Source organism: Olea europaea, unplaced genomic scaffold (genome assembly GCF_002742605.1).
Source record: "Olea europaea var. sylvestris unplaced genomic scaffold, O_europaea_v1 scaffold759, whole genome shotgun sequence".
In the NCBI taxonomy this organism is placed as follows: Eukaryota; Viridiplantae; Streptophyta; class Magnoliopsida; order Lamiales; family Oleaceae; genus Olea; species Olea europaea.
The window spans coordinates 120,307-137,944 of record NW_019266002.1 but is presented as its reverse complement, the minus strand read 5'-3'; the positions used below and the strand labels follow the sequence as shown (position 1 = coordinate 137,944).

Genomic DNA, 17,638 nt, shown 5'->3' with positions numbered 1-17,638 from the left:
CATCCGCACCCAATATTAGTGCATACAATTCATACATTTCAATTAAAGTATTATTTAAATTAGAATACGTAATTGGAGCATCAAAATTAAAGCATTCGAAATTTTTCATATAAAATGATTTGTTCCTTTTAGGTTATATCTGAGGTCCATTATACAAGATAATGGAAATACAGTTTTAAATTCATTAAATTTTAATATAATAAGACAAAGTTGTTTAAAAGCTTTAGGACTGGTAGGTTATTATACCTCTGATTATAATAGGTTTCATTCCATCTTGCACAATTAAAATTAAATATATGTCATACACAATGAACATCGAATTGAAAATTACCAAAATTGGATTAAGATTCCTACATAGTTTACCAATTACAAGTTTATTAACAGTTGCATTATCAAATGTAAAATTACAAATTTTAGTTTCACAGCGATATTCTTTTATAATTCTCATAATATCATTAAATAAATTATTAGCATTATGAAGAAATTCAATTATTTTTAAAACAATTATTTGTTATGCATTATCCATAGTGGGATCCATAGAGTGAGCAGTTGTAGTAATATAACCTATTTTATTAATTCATTCCCATAAGTCATATGTAAAAGATATACCACTGTCATAATCTTGTAAATCATGTATTGCATTTTTTGTGTGTAATAAAATTATCAACGGATATAGCCCTTGTTTGAGCTTCATTATAATTAATTTTTGGGAAAAACGTATTTTGTAAAAGTGATTTTTTTGAAGAAAGTGTGATTAAAAAAAAAAAAAAAACTTGGATTTATATATACTATTATTTCATTACAAAATACGTAGTTGAAAGATGAAAGAGAAAAATACATTTTGAAATTAATTAAACCCAAACCGGGGCTTACAATCATTGAAATTTAATGTAATAAGACAAAATTCTTCAAGAATCTTAGGACTAGTAGGGTAGTATGCCCGCAATAATACATTTGTAGTATCATAAAAAGCTATCAAAAATTTTTTAACTTTAAAAGAAAGTTCTCAATCATAATTTTGTAAATGGGTAAAGAGTACAAAACATCCATACCTTTTAATATTATTATACAAAATGTCCATATTTTTCGTTTTTTGACATTTTCACCTCTATTTTCACCTTTCATTACGCAAAAAGTCATTTTTATCCATTTTTTTAATAAAAATACGATTTTACCCTCCTACTCAAATAAAACGAAAAGAAAAGAGCTAATTACAACAATAGTCCCAAAATTTCAAAAAATTACAAATTAATCACAAATATAAAATTAAAAATCAACACTAAAAATGGATAAAAATGACCGACTCCCAGCCAATTTACAACCATCAAGGTCAAGAAGCCAGCCCATTCAAAAAAAAAAAAAAAAAAAAAAAAAAAAAAGAAGAAGAAGCCAAAGTCGAAGCGAGATCAACTATTGACATTGTGGGGAGGACACTAGCGTCTCTACAGATAGCGGCCGACTACAAGATGAGCTTCCTCGTAAGAGGAGCGTAGCTTCGAACTTTACCCTGGAGGGTAGGTGGCGATCTAACATAGCCGCTTGTAGAAACGTAGTTACCGATTTCAACATCGCAAGCAGGAAGTTGGTTTCTTTTGACAAGGTCGGATTTTTTATTGTTTTCGGCAATGGTTTCGCTGCTGTGGCGATGGTTTTAGGGCGATTTTTGTGATTATTGGTTGGTGGTGGTTTCCAAATGGTGGAGATGGTTCTTGCAATGATGATGACTGAGATGGTGGTGGTACTAATAGTGGTGATGGCCATGCTGCTACTGTCGGTAGTGATGCGGGTAGCAATGTTTGTTGTGGTGGTGTTGCGATGGTGGTTGTCATTGTTGTCACAATAGTAATTTTTGGCTTGGCTGGAAATGGTTTATAATCGGGCTGGGTTGGGAGTTGGTTTTGATTATATAATTGTGATTAATTTATAATATTTTGAAAATTTGGGACTATTGTTGCACTTAGTTCTTTTCTTTTCCTTTTGTTTTATTTGGAAATGAGGGTAGAATTATCTTTTTATTGGAAAAATGGATGAAAATGATCTTTTGATAATAAAATGTGGAAAATAGGGGTGAAAGTGTCAAAAAATTAAAGATATGATAGTTTTGCACAATTACATTGAAAGGTAAGAATATTTTGTACTATTTTCCCTTTTGTAAATCATCGTATAACTTGTGTATGTCTAAAAATATACAATTCAGTAATTAGTGGTTTATAAACATTCACAAGATTTCAGTAACAAGTTCAGTTCCACCTATGCCAACATTGGTTACAAATTTTTATATTTTATTGAATGTTCAGCACAAGATTTTTCTAAAATTTGTTTTCTATTAGGTGATATTGGAATATATACTAGTGCTTTTTTAATTCTACCAATTTGTACACTTATATGTTTCAATATGTCTTGTACAATTAAATTAAATATATGTCATATACAAAGAACATGAAATAGAAAACCACCAAAATCCGTACTAAGAGCCCTATATATAGTTTATCAATTACAAGTTTATTTACAATTTCATTATTAAATGTAAAATTACAATTTTAATTTCACAAAGTATTCTTTTATAATTATCATAATAGCATTAAATATATTAATTATTATTAGCATTACGATGAAAATTCAATTATTTTGTATGCATTATCTATAGTGGGTCTATATAGTGAGCACTTGCACTAATCTAACATTTTTTATTAATTCATTCTCATAAATCGGATGTAAAAGATATACACCATCATGTATTTTGTCAATCATGCATTGGCATTTTTTTTTTTTGGTGCCTAATGAAATTATCAACACATTTATATTCATTGAAATTTAATATAATAAGATAAAGTTATTCAAGAACTTTATGACTAGTAGTGTAGTATACTCTCGATAATACATTTGCAGTATCATAAAAAGCCGTCAAAGAAATTCTAATTTTAAAAGAAAGTATTCAATCATAATTTTGTAAATCATCACCTGACTCATGTTTATGTCTAAAATTATAAAATTCAATCATTAGTCGTTCATAGCTTTCACAAGATTTTTGTAATAGGTAAGCCGAGTTTCATCTAGATCGATTACAAACTTTCTAGATTACATTGAATGTTGACCACAATATTTTTTTAAAAACTTATTTTTTATTAGGTGATATTGTAATATACACCATTGGATCCCTAATTCTACCAATTTATTGGCTAATATATTACATTCCATCTTGTACAATTAAATATAATATATGTCATACGCAACGAACGTAAAATAGAAAACCATCAAAATCTAGATTAAGAGCTCTACATAGTTTATCAATTATAGGTTTATTGATAGTTGCATTATCAAATGTAAAATTACTAATTTTAGTTTCACAACCATATTCTATTATATTTGTCATGATAGTATTAAATATATTATTAGCATTATGAGAAAAATCAATTATTTTAAAAGCAATTATTTTTATGCATTACACATAGTGCGTCTATGTAGTGAGCAGTTGTAGTTATATAATTTTTTTTTTATTGATTCCTTCCTATACGTCATATGTAAAAGATATAGCATCAGTACATTTTTGTAAATCATGTATCGACACTTTTTGTGCCTAATGAAATTATCTACTCAATCGAACGAAGAGTTTTCTACTTACTGTAATGTACCTTGATTGAAAATAATCTTGTACGAATCTCGTGAAATATTTGTTATCTATTATGTTTAGCGACAACTTGGTATCGACTAAGAACTTGACCGTTCCTTTAGAACATTTTTCTCCCAGATAGATCCATGTGCCAGTGTACTAGAATTAATACTGGCAGAAGGAGTACCACAATGAAGTTGTGTTTGTGTTTGACCAAACATTTCTTGTAATGCTGGTTGAGGAGGGTAGTTTCGATTCATTTTTGAAATATCAATTTCGTTTAGCAATATTTGAATATTACTTTAGATTCTTGCACTTCATCTACTGTACGACCCGTGAAATCCAATTTGAAGTGTTCCCAACATTTCGCAATTTGCTTGAATTTTCACTTCCTCTTGTATTGGCTTCTTCGAGTTCTACCTCTTTATTAATGTCATCCAAATCAATTAGATGACTCCATCCATGCACGTCTTCAATGTCGAAGTCATCGAGAATTGGGATGTTATTGAGACCAGAAAAATCATTATCGAATTTGGACTGTGATGTAGTCTCAAGACTCTCAACATAACTATTGAGATCCATTTGTATAAAAAGAAATTGAAACGTATAAATATGAAATAGAAAATAATGGACGAATAATTAAATTGAGAATGAATGATAAAATATAATAAATGATTATGAACAAATAAATAATATTGAATAGATTGATATGAGAAATTTAGATGGTAAAATGTAGAACATAGATTGTAATGGATTTGTGTGGACTGAAATGTTAGGTATTTAAAAAAAAAATTCAAAATAAATAAATAAATAAATAAAATTAACTAAGTAAAATGTATGGATGACAAAAAAACTGTCATGCCTGATGCCCTTGGGGCTACGTCCTAAATGGAACGGGGATTACCTGTTTAATTGGATAATCTGATCAGGGACGGGTAACAGGGGCCCGGCCCAACCCCGTTTAATTATTTTATTTTATTTTTCTATTAATAATTCAATAATTTAAATGGAAAATTCCATGAAAATTCATTAATTCTAATAGAATATAGCAACTAAGATTATCTAAGGAATATGATAAACAATAAAGACCTTAGTTTACAAATATGTTCAAATAATTTGACTTTTAATAATAAATAAATTAATTAAAAATTTTAATAACTGTATTATTGTCCCATTTTAATGAATGTGGGTGATAAAATGAATTATCAAAAATTAAAAAAAGAAATTAATGGGTACGTAAATTGGGCAAATGCCCCGCCCACTTTAAACGGGTCATGAGGCAAGTATGGGGCAAGAAAATGCCTGATTGAGCGGAGTTGGGGGAACCTGCCCCTCCCTGACTCGAACCCTCATTAAAATTTCACCAAAATGTGATCGTTTGGTCGCATATTTTAACAAGCCCGAGAGTTTGTGTGGGCATAGTTCACGAGCTGCTTGTCTGACTATATTGGCTCAATCAATTTATTTATTTATTTTGGGGAGGGTGGGCTTGGCTCACGTTTAGGCTCGTCTTTAGATGAGCCCAAACAATCTATGGGCTGAACTCAGATGGACTGAGCGGACAAATTGTTCAACCCAATTGCCAACCCTAATTCTACGTGTATGCTGTAATATTTCGATTACACGTTTGGTACACACAACTCAGCACAAAGATAAGAACATTTTAGCATACCAGTATGTTATTGTCATTGAGTTTTTTGTTAGTAGGCCCTGTTTGGGAAGAATTATTGTCATTATTTTGGGTGGTAGACATGAAGATGGGGTCTTAAAAAATAAAAGGACAGATGTCAGGCTACGTTGGAAATAAATAATCTCTCAAACAATTAAGATGCTTGTCAGTTAAGAAAAGAATATAATAACAAAGAATCTTTCAACAAAATATGATCTTTGTCACTAACGTACAAAAAAATAAAAAATGAAAAACGAAAAAACTTACGGTGTGTTCTCTTTGATGTTTTCGGGTCGTTTTCTGTTTTCGTTTTTTTAAAACGGTAAAAACACGTTCTCCTTCCTGTTTTCGAAAACGAAAAAAATTTGTGAAGAAAACACAAAACGAGATTTTTGTCGTTTTGGGTATTTTCAGTACAAAATTGGAAAGAATTGAAAAAAGGGGAAATGATTTTTTTTTTAAATATAAAGCATTTAAATATTTATCAAATAGTCAAATGTTTTTTTTTTTTTTTAAATATATGTATCACTTTAAATTTTTCAGTTGTCAATCTAAGATTCTATCTTGGGAGGCAAACTTTCGTAAAGTTGTAAATGAGAAGGTCACGTAATAATTTTATAAAAAATTGAACAATTTTTGGAAGCATTAATTTTGACAATAAATTGATGATCGACCATGCAATTTTCCCCAAAAAGAATTGATTGATTACATATAACGCCTCTCTTTTTATAAGGAGACATAGGCATTAGGAAAGTAATAAGGTTAATATCCTAATAAACTATCAACAACTTACTATAAATCAATGGCCTAATAGAACTAAAATCCAATGGACAAAACAAAATAACTTATATTGTCCTAAATCAATGGAATAGTAATTTACATTTCCAACAATGTCTATCGACATCTACACCACAGGCAAAAAAGACAATTGCACAATTAGACAAAAATAATGCTACACAATATTAGAACATCTCTAATGGAGAGATACAAAGGAGATGCAAATTGCATTTTTTGACAGAAAGTTTAAAAAAGATGGAATTTAAATATTTTAATTAGAGCACAATTTGAATTTAGATTCATCGAAATGTAAATGATGATGCAAAAGTAATATTAAAGATATCAATTTACATTCAATTTTACATCACCATTGGAGATGCTTTTATTATTTTTTCAATCATGCTACACATTTAGACTCAAATTCAGATGAGACACGTGTTGTCGCATGATTGAAAAGTTTGAAAAATTAAAAACACCAAATCATTTTCTGACACATCAATCTATCTCTTCATTCGCGATTTTTGTAATACTATGTAATACTAGTGATGTTTTAGTATGCGTTTACATTATTTAGATTTATCATTCAATAGTATTGTGTTGATTTAACTAAACACCATATACTGCGTCACTTGGACTATCATTTAATGATATCGTGTCAACGCAACTAAACATCATAAACAGCAATTTTTTTACCCAAAATTTTATTTTTATCTTGTAAGTAATTTTTACTTATAAATAATTTTTTAAGTAATAAATCAATTTTTTTTTTACTTATAAAGGATTTTTTTTTTTAGTTAATGTATTTTATTTACAAATTAAATCCTCTGTTTTGTTTCAGTTTTGTGTTATATTAATTTAAGATACGTAAATCGTATTTATACTATTAATTTATAACCACGATTTTTTTTCGTTTATATATATTTTTTAACAAAATGCAGCATAATTATATATTAATAATTTGAAAATGGAGTCCTAAGAAATACAAAATACACAAATTTGTGTAATTTAATTTCCTCCGCACCTCACGTCCTTTATTCTGAGTCCGACTCCATGTTTCCCATTGCCTTCAACCCTCTTGGTCTCTGAAATAAATAAATAAAAATACCCAACTCATACTCCAACCAAATTATATAATTAATTATAAATTAAAAATAAAAGGAAAATAAATATACCTTCTTTGTGACCTTTTTCTCTCTGACCTCGTATCTTTCTAGGGTCAGGTCACATAGCCATGCCCCTGGACTTACCAACTGCATACCCAATTAAAATTAATTATAAGTTTGACTTAGGCTCCATTTGCTTCTCATTTAAGAATGAGAATAAAAAATAATCGTTACGAGCCCTACATAAGATATTTAAATTCAAATTTGGTGGTTTGATATGATGAAAAACGATCATATTTTTCATTTTAATGGAGAAAGAATGAAAAACAGACAGAGACTTAATTATAAACTAATTCACTCATTTTAACAATACTCTTCCTTTACTTGTACACAACACCAAACACGTGTAGTAGTTGATTCTTCAAGAAAGTCCAAAGAAAATTGGATTAATCTATCAAACGTGGACTGACTTTATGATAAAGATTGATTGACACCAAAAAATTAAAATACGGTTCTACCATCACAATAATTACAAATATACTTATAAGTAAAAGCAAGTATAGAGGTTGTGAGCCAAACGATCTTTTTGAAGCAAATCAATAAAAAAGAGGATACGTGTAAGCCACTTGGTTACACGAAATTGATTGCACCAAGGCAACGTTACAGGGCCCGCATCACCGTCACTATCACGGTCACCCCTCAGAAAATTTTTATTTATAACTCTCTTATTAAAATATACAATTTTTTTTAATTAATCCTTTAAAACTTTAATATATTTTTCCTATTATTTTATTCAATTTTAATTCAATATACCCTACTTTATTCCTGATCCAACTCGGACAGTTCTGGGCGAAGGCTAATGGAACTCCAAAAGTTGTCCCCAAATGCTCTTGCTTTTTGCACAAAACATAGCCCCATTTAATTGCAATTTTTCATCCAAAATAATCAATTTTTTTATCGTTATTTTACTATTTCAATAGTCATTTTTGAATTTTTCACACACAAATGAGAGCCAATTTTCTCTTTAAGAGTCAAAAAATCTATTCATATAATCACTACTGAAAGACCCATAGTTTGGAAAGAAAAGGCCTAAATATTACCAAAAATTAAAATGGTTATTAATTATGAAAAATATCTCACATTCATGGGATTCTGATTTTGATATGATAACTTTCTATATTGAATCATAAAAATATAGACATATTTTAGTAAATTAACAAGAAAAAAGAAAAACTTACATTGAGGGTTCGCTGAATGAACTTAGCCCTTTTCTTGGGTCTTTGTGGGAGCCTGGAACCTTTAATGGCCATGAAATCCTCTTCTTTCTCCTTGTTTGTCAAAGCAATCACAAACTTAGGAGGCCACACAGATGGAGGGATCATCGTGTCACTTCCCGACGATCCACCTTTCTTGCCGTCTTGGGCTGTCTCCGATGACGTCGACCCACCATCTCCGCCGCCGACACCGCCATGATGGTTGTCATTATTCTTGTAATTATTATTATTGTGGTGGTGGTGGTGGTGATTACTGTTATTATTAGCAGTACCTTTTTTGTCTGGGGAAGTCACCCCCCTCACACCACCGTTGCTTTGTCCCCTCATACCAATTGAACTCTCAGAATTCCTAAAACACAGATAGAAACAATAAACAAAGTCACAACCCTGTATAAATCATAATCCAGAAATAAATAATTAACAATTAATTAATAAAAATTAAAACTTTTGCATGGGCAAAGAAGAAATTACTGACTAATAATAATAATGTTTGTGGGGTAATCTAGTCTAGTCTGGATGATTCACAGGTGAGGTTATGAGTAGAAAAATGAGGGGAGTTGTTAAGATAGGACCGGGTCAGGGTGTGGTTCTAATTTATGTCAGCTGCTTTTAATTTAATTACACACTACTTTTCTATAGAGAAAAAAGTGTGATGGCGTTTTCTGAGCCATTGGATTAAGCCTACACAATTTACAATTCCTATTCTTTAAATTTGGATCTAACAATACATTGCATTAGAAAGGATAGAAATGGATGACCCACTTTTTGTACCCCCACACAGCTACTGTGGGAATCATTTCCTGATAATATTATATTAAAGTGCAATAAATAGGAGGAATAAAAAACAAGAATAAAGCCATTTGTCCAAATTTAAAAATAGGGAAGGAAAAGATAGATTGATGTGCTAAAAAAATGATAAGGTGATTTTATTTTAATTTTTTAAATTCTTTAATCATGCATCGACACATGTTTCATCTTAATCAAGAAATGAACAGCAGGATGAAAAAAATTATCTTAACTGGACAAAAAATAAAAACAGGATAATACTCTACTCCCAGTCTAGTTTGATGATAATAATGCCCCATTTGCAAGCATTATCCTGTTCACTCATAAACATAACAGGGCAATGAAAACCCAACCATCCATCCTTATTCAAGTGCAATATAAAAGGATTATTTGGCATGACTTGTAAAAAAGATAAAAAGAACTTTTAATACTCAAAACTTAGTTTTGAACCCGTTAAGTAATTTTATCAAAGTACTTTTGCAGTTAAATAAGCTTTAATAATAAGTTGGTCCAATAAAAGTATTTTTGAAATAAGTTATAAAAAAATAATTTTTAAATAAAAATTAAGGAAGCTTTCTTTCAAAAAAAAAAAAGTAAAAGTAAAAATTATGCCAAACGGGCTCTAAATCTTCTCTTTATCTTTTTGTGATCAAACCAACTCCATAGCCCTCATCTGATGTGATCTGATCTTAAACTTACAACCCCAAAGATTGCTAGATTTTGATACTTGTACACTGGGGTGTTAGTTGACCGATCCCTCACAAAAAGGTAGGGCTCATGATGAATAAAAAAATCGTAAGCTCCTTAATGTGAGGGTGTCAGTACACCGGGGTGTACAAATAGCATGGTCCTAGATAGCAATGGATTTCAGATTCATAACACACTCAAACCTATAAAAAGAAACAAATTGACTAAAGTATTTAGCCCTTCACTCGCACAACGGATCCAAACCAAGTTTGATTTAAGAAAAATCCAATCCCACAACACAACAATTCAAACCCAAATACCTAGAATCATCTCGTCACTAACAATTCGAATTTACATACATAACAAAATTAAATAAGAGGAATTACCTCAAAATTCGTTGATGATGATGAGATGGAGAAGATGGACGTTGTTGACGGAGATTCAAATACACATTTTTATTATTATTCTGTTGATTTGAATTAGCAGAATCCTTATTCAGATCCGACCTAATAACCCGGGTTGTGGTCCGATTAACCCGTGGGGCAGCCTCATTATTGCTGTGCTCTTTTCCCTGCACCTTCATGCACCGAAGCCTTTTTCTATTGCCCCACTGCAAAAATAAGTCTGACGACGTCGTTACGCCTGACTTTGACTCGGATCTCTGTAACAGTCCTCCGTCTCTGTTGCTAGCGGGATTATTCCTCTCCATCTCGCCTTTCTACACCTGCCCATCATGGAGTTAGCACATGTTATGTAAATACTGCTTAAATTTTTAATTTTACTATCAATTTAAAATAAGTGGAAATTAGAACAATATAGAAATACTTGGGCTTATTTTCACTTCAGAATTTTGAAATAGAACGGAATACTTTTATCATTTATTTTGATTATAATTGGAAGCAAATTACATTTCTGAAATTAGAAGATAATTTCTGGTGTATTCAAAGAAGATAATTTTTTGACAGGGATCTGTACCAACCAAAATGGATGGAAAATAATATATTTAAGAATTCAGCTCAAGAATTTTTGGGGAAAAATGCAAAGAAACATTTTGGAGATTGAAGAAATATTCAGTACAACAGAGGCCAACTCTAAGAAATTTCGAAAGACGAAGATAAAATGATCAATAGAGAATTGTTTACAATAAAAAAGAAGACGAAACAAAAGTGGAGAAATTGAAAAAAAAATTGGTGAGAAGGAGGTGCTGACAATTTAATTCCATAATTCTTTCGCCCGGAAAAATCACAGTGATGAGAAATCGGTAAATCTTGGTGAGAAACGGGTGATAACAAATTGATGAAGTAATTACAAGGCGAAAATACCCAGAGAGATAAGAATGGAATTTTTGAGAGTCTTCAAACGTCAATCACCCTTCATTACCTGCAATGGATTTAATTCCTCTTCTTGTTCCTCGCAGAGAAACTCTGATTCTTTCTTCAAAATTGAACAATCGGTGAAACTTGGTACTGAAAAATCAATGTGAAGAACACCAAAATTGGGTGGGTAATTTATATCGGATATCTGCAGAGTCTGACGAACTTGCAAAATAGAGCCTCCCGAATCTGCAGTATAAAAACCAGAAGTTTCATGAGAAACAATTCAAACCGAACTTTATATATTCTGATCTTTTCGGAGATGGCTGGCTTTCATACCGTATTTAAGCAAAACTTGTGGTTCTAAAATTAAAGATTATCCTTCCGCTAATGACCCTTGACAATGGTGAGTCCACAACAAATTCAGTTGATTCAAGTCCTTTGGCTCCTAAGCTCCCGGCAGATAAGGATTTTCCGATGAATGTCAACGAATACGAGCTCCACCTTTCAGTTCGTGTAACCACGATCTTACCAGTCTTGAAACTGATTCTCAATCTCCCAGAAATATACCTGTCAAACCAAAATTAAGGAAAAAATCATTCTATCGCAAAGAATATCAAATGAAACGCACAGAACAGATCAACAATTCCGATTACGAACCTCTAGACTCGAATATTTCTCATATCTAATCGAAGTGCGTCAGTTTCTCACAATCCGCTAATGAAATCAAATTTCAGTATTCTTCTGAAAAACAACTCCAATCCACTTGAAAATGCTCCTGTGGTTCAAAAACATACAAATCGTTCAAGTAAATCCCATAATTAAACTCAGAAACTGAAAAATAATTAATCGAGAGAGTCAGTTTCTCACAATCTGCTAACGATATCAAAACTTCAGTATTCTTCAAAAATACAAGCCAATCCGTTCCAAAATGTGCCTGCGATTCAAAAACCAAACACAAATTCCCATAATTAAACATCCAAATTGTAGATTAATTAATTATTGAAAAAACTTCAAATCATCAGAAAATTAATATTTCACTGCATTTCCCACACACCAAATTCTCCCAAAGCATTATGATCTTAATTTTTGAGAAATGCAAAACTAGAGAGGGAAAAGTCAGATAGAGAGAGAGTTTTCTTCTCCTGAATAGAGAGAAAAGTACGAAACACTCTCTTTTCCTTTCAAACGCCCATTTTTTGTACCCTCCCGTTTCCTGTTCTCAATCTATCGTTTCATCTCTGATCGTTGAAAAGAAATCGACGGTCAAAATTTCTTTCGAGGAAACCGTCGAGGTCGCTACGTTACGGCGTTATTCTGTCCCACTTAAAGACCGGATTTTACTTCACGACGTTAACTACTCAAACGGAATCTTTTCCGCTGTGATGTTGCCGTTTATTTTTATTTAATTTGTTATTTTCTTTTTATTTTTTAATTTGGACATTTCTCGCAAACCGGTGCACAGGCGCATAGCATGTGACTAACTGAACCACGACTGCTTATTGAACCCGGGTTAAATGAGTATTAGGTTAATGACGTCATAAGTAAAATTAGCCCTGTTTGAGCTCATTTTTTCCTTCTTAAAATGAAAAATATGACCGTTATTCATCACATTAAACCACCATATTTGATTTTTTTATCTATTGTGTAGGACCCATAACGACTATATTTTTCATTATCATTTTTATAATGATATGGCTCAAATGGGAGTAGTGGTGGCAATAGGTCGAGCCGGCTCGGCTAGCCATCGTGGCTAGTCGAGCTCGTGGCTCGTTTCCAACTAGCCGAGCTCGAGCTCGTTGAATTTGGGTGAGCTCGGCTTGTGGGCTGGTCCAATTTTTTTTCTTTTATTTTTTATTTTTTTAAAGATTTTTACAAATAAATGAAATAATAGAAAATACTTTAAAAAATAAAAAGTGTTAAAAAATACAAATAATTTTTTATTTGTTTTATTTATATCATATTTATTACTTTTTATAAAGTATAAAATATTTATATAATAAAGACGAATTATTTTTTGAAATACATTTACAAAAAATATATATTTTTGATTTTTTTTAAAGTAGATAAAACGTAAACCCTTCTTCTTTATCCGGGCTTGGGACAGGCTATATCAATTTTAAGTAGGCGGAGTTAAAAATTATACACGAACAACTTATTGTAACGTGTACAATTTTTTTAAAGAAAATTAAATTTAACGATTAAAAAATAAAAAAATTTTGATTAATATAATTAAATCAAATATCACTTATCCGACGACATGCAATTTCAGCGTATTTATCTTGTAATCGAAAATGAGGGTCCTGTCAATCCTTCACGCACATTAATACTTCATAAACATCTTCTTTCAGTCGGCTCCTGACATCAGTCAAAACCCTTTTACCTGCACTAAAAGCAGACTCCGAAGCAACAGTGCTAACCGGAGATATCAGCAGATCTTTCGTAATTGCAGAAATAATTGGCCAACGTCTTTCATACTTTCACCAAAATTCAATTACTTCTTCTGAACTTTTTTTAATTGTTTTGTCTGTCGGCATATTATGATTGAAGTAATCAATTAATTCGACAGGCATCGCATTTTGAGTTTCGGTCGATGTTTGATGAGATGCAAATGTAGACGACATGACACTAGATGAACACATTGCAGTTGCATCATATCTAAATGTATTAATGTCATGAAATAAATTCATTATTTCGACATCATTTTCTTCAATTTCAGTAGAAGGAGTAGGTGCAGAGGGTACCCGACTAACATTCGCACCCATTCTTTCCGCATATAAATCATACATTCCACATAATATTTGCTCTAAATTCTTATAGGTGATAGATATATCAAGTATTAAAACTTTATTGATTTGATCAATTACATATTTAGTTCCCGAAATATTATATTGGGGATCTATTGCGCATGCTAAAAGAAATAATATAGGTAGTTCTTCCCAATATTTTTTAAACTTTAATTTCATAGCAATTATAATTTTACTAAAATCAGGATCATCTTTATATTTATGGAATGTTCTTGCAATTATATAAAGGCGTTCAAGCACCATACATCTTGTGGGATAATAAACGCCGAATAAAATCTTTGTGGTCTTATAAAAAGATGTCAAAAATTGTTTAACTTTCAAAGCTAAAATCTAATCAGATTCATTTAATATAGTATCGTCATCACTTCTAACGTGTCTATTGTTATAAAAGTCAGTTATTAAATTTTTGAAACTTTCACATGACTTTAATAGCAAATAAGTAAAGTTCCATCTATGGCATACGTCGCTAACAAATGTTTTAGCACTCATCACCCCTAGTTCAGCACAAAAATCTTCAAATGCTTGTTTTCTATTAGGAGAGATTGTAATATATACTAATGCATTCCTAATCTCCTAATCATTTGAAGTTCATTATTTATTTGTTTCCATCTTACACAATTAAATTTAAGATATAACACACACAACGAATATGAAACAAATATCCACCAAAATCAAGTTGAAGTGTCTTACATAATTTATCGACGACTACCTTATTAACAATAGCATTATCAAAAGTAGAAGATCGAATTTTAGTCTCACAATGATATTCTCTAACAATACTGATAATAACATTATATATATTATTAGCATTGTTAGGAAACTTAATAATTCTAAAAGCAATAATTTTCTTATGCATACATCAAATTGGGTCTATATAGCGTGTGGTTGCAGCTATATATGCTCTTTTATTAACCCCTTCCCATCTATCAGAAGTTAAAGATATAACACTCCCATATTGTTTCAAATCCATAATTAATTGTTGTTTTGAATTATTGAAATAATTTATTGTATTGGCACGAAAAGTGTTTCGACTTACCCCAACGTACCTCGGTTGTAGATATTCTTTCACGAACGAGACGAAGTGTTGGTTGTCTGCAATAGCCAGAGGCAACTCAGTGGCGGCAACAAATTTCAAAATTCCGATTTGAGTATTGTCTTTCGAATACACCCACGTGGATAGGGATGAAGTTGTAGAATCGGCATCTAGATTGCCAAATTGCAATTATGTTTGACCAGCCGGAAGAAGTCCATGTCTGGCCGCACATGCTTTGTAGTGGCGGTTGAGATGGGTGGTACCAATTCCTTTTTGCCATGCCAATCTTTGTTGACAGTATTTACATACTGCTTTAGATTCTGTAAGGCTATCGATGACTTTTCCCGTTGAAATCAACTTAAAGTGATCACAACATTTTCCTTGTTTTTTGGCTTTTCGCTTTCCCCTCGCATTTGGAATGTTTAATTCGGCATCTTCATCCCTATGTTTCGCTTCGGGAACGTTAATATCATCCAAATCAATTGGATTGTGACTTCCCTAACTGTGAATGTGAACATCTTCAGGTATCGGTATGTCATTTAGACCGACAAATTCATTTGAAAATTCACTTTGCGATGTCCTAGACGATTCGCCATGATGTGACCCACATCCTGTATCGAATAAGTTCTTAACAAATCAGCGTTGATCCATTTGTTTGATTGTTTATGATCAAATCTTAACTTGAAGAATATAAATGTAGTGAGATTGTGAGAATTGAGAATCGGATGAATTGAAATTGTAACTAATAAATTGTAAAAATTGAATTGATATTGTATATTTTGTAGCACAAGAGAGTAAAAACTCAATAATTGATATAATAAAAGAGAGTTGGAGACTTGGAGTAACAATTGATATGAAAAAAATAAAAGGAGGAAGGGGTATTTATATTAGGGGGGGGGGGGATTTAGAAAAAAAATAAATTCAGTGACCGTTTTGTTCACTGAAAAAAAAGTGACTGTTTTGGTCACTTTAAAATTAAGTCGTGGCTCGTTAAAAATAATGAGCCGCGCCCGCTCGGCTCGCCTCCCGGCGAGGCCCACTCGGCTCGTGCTCCGGCTTGTGATTTTATGAGCCCGAGTTGCCCACGAGCTCCATTTTCACGAGTCGATTCGTCGAGCCACCGAGCGGCTCGGGCCTTTTGACATCCCTAAACGAGGGCTATGCTTAAGGTCTTGACTTTGACGAGCTTATCAATAGAAGAATGTAATACTGGTTGAATTTGAAAGTCGACTAATTCTTGAATTTGAAAATTGAAATCGAGAGAGATCTAGCGGAACATAAAAGGAAAATTATAAAAACACGAAGGAATAGAGAATTCGACTAGTTTGATCTTATGTTGTTTTCCAAAATGTTGTTGCATTAAAAGCTAAACAAGTTTTTCCTATTAAATTTGTTTTAGATTACGTTTAAAGGGATTGAGAAATTATATTGAGTGATGCTATAGCACTGTTAGAGTAAAATATCACTTTGTTTGATAGCATATGATAGATTTAATTAAATAAGTTAAATAACATTGTATTTAATTGGACTTATTATTTAATAACTTCATGTCACATAGGATAATATTTTAATACCGGTAGTATTATATAGCATTATTTAATTAAATTTCAACTTTGAGTAAAATTTGAATATGGATATGGGGATCCTGTAAGATCTAGTTATGCAAATTGGAGAGTTACAACATATATTCAATTAAGATTTTATAGACTTGATGACTTTTGTGAAATTCGTGAACTTCTAAGTCATTTGTATAAATTTGTTAAGAATTACTAGAAGCGTTGATAGAATTTTGCAAATTTTTATTAAAGACTTTCATTTTCTGAAGAAAGAATAAAAAAAAATAAAATAGTTAAGCTAAATAGCTATATTATGTAATCTTATTTTGAACAACTTCTTATGTATCCAAATCACCCGCAACACATGCAATTAAAAACAAAGTAATAAATTATATTTCTATTATCAACAAAATATTTTTAAAAAATTAAATCACCTTAATTAAATTAACAAATAATCTATATACCAAAAATAATTAATAATATTTAATAATGTTCAACAAAAATTATCAAATATTACCAACAGCCCTCCATATATTAGCTATAATATCCCTCCATGCATTAGCATTCTCTTTTTCTTATTATTGACTTTGGAAAAAATGGTTCGAAATTTTTTTTCTTTAGTTAACTAACGAATATGATGAAGCTTCATTTTCTGGTTTAGAAAATTAACATTCTTTGCAAAGAAAATTATGTAAGCCCAAATAAGCTAACAGTAGCTTCACTTCCATGCAATATAGAAATGGAGAAACTATTTCGAAAATAATCAATCATGCTATAAATATAACAAGTATCATCTCAATTATGTTCCTCAAGGAAGCATAATGAAAATTACACAATTCTACATTTTCATAATCGCAACATTGATCTACAATATCTTGAAGTTAATAGCCGATACCTCGAAAAGAAGTTAAGAATTGACGTTGATTTTAAAATTCACAATCTATCAAAAAAATTTGCTTGAATATAAGATACTTGTAGAAGCAACTTATACATGTGTACAATCGTCGTTAAAAGTAAGGCGGG

The 17,638-nt window shown here is 31.2% G+C and overlaps 1 protein-coding gene across 2 annotated transcripts; it reads right to left on the bottom strand.

Moving 5' to 3' along the window:
- Positions 1–6,974: 6,974 nt before the first annotated feature.
- LOC111391143 (homeobox protein 2-like) lies at positions 6,975–12,418 on the bottom strand. 2 transcript variants are annotated; one of them, XM_023016292.1, is made up of 9 exons: positions 12,277–12,418; positions 12,090–12,156; positions 11,880–11,997; positions 11,559–11,789; positions 11,287–11,468; positions 10,293–10,630; positions 8,398–8,782; positions 7,229–7,306; positions 6,975–7,138 (listed from the first exon to the last, which is right to left on the bottom strand). In XM_023016292.1, the coding sequence occupies exons 6-9, from the start codon at positions 10,613–10,615 to the stop codon at positions 7,088–7,090; spliced, it is 837 nt and encodes a 278-aa protein (XP_022872060.1). In that variant the 5' UTR covers positions 10,616–10,630; positions 11,287–11,468; positions 11,559–11,789; positions 11,880–11,997; positions 12,090–12,156; positions 12,277–12,418; the 3' UTR covers positions 6,975–7,087. The 2 variants fall into 2 exon arrangements, with proteins under 2 accessions (XP_022872060.1, XP_022872062.1); XM_023016294.1 differs by having other exon boundaries at positions 10,293–10,624.
- Between the last annotated feature and the right edge of the window lie 5,220 nt (positions 12,419–17,638).

Excerpts from the sequence above, each read along its gene's own strand:
- LOC111391143 (XM_023016292.1), bottom strand. The coding sequence starts at position 10,615 with ATGGAGAGGAATAATCCCGCTAGCAACAGAGACGGAGGACTGTTACAG. Across the intron at positions 8,783-10,292 it reads CATCATCAACGAATTTTGAG|GAATTCTGAGAGTTCAATTG; the intron begins GTAATTCCTCTT and ends TCTGTGTTTTAG. Across the intron at positions 7,139-7,228 it reads AGAAAAAGGTCACAAAGAAG|AGACCAAGAGGGTTGAAGGC; the intron begins GTATATTTATTT and ends TATTTATTTCAG.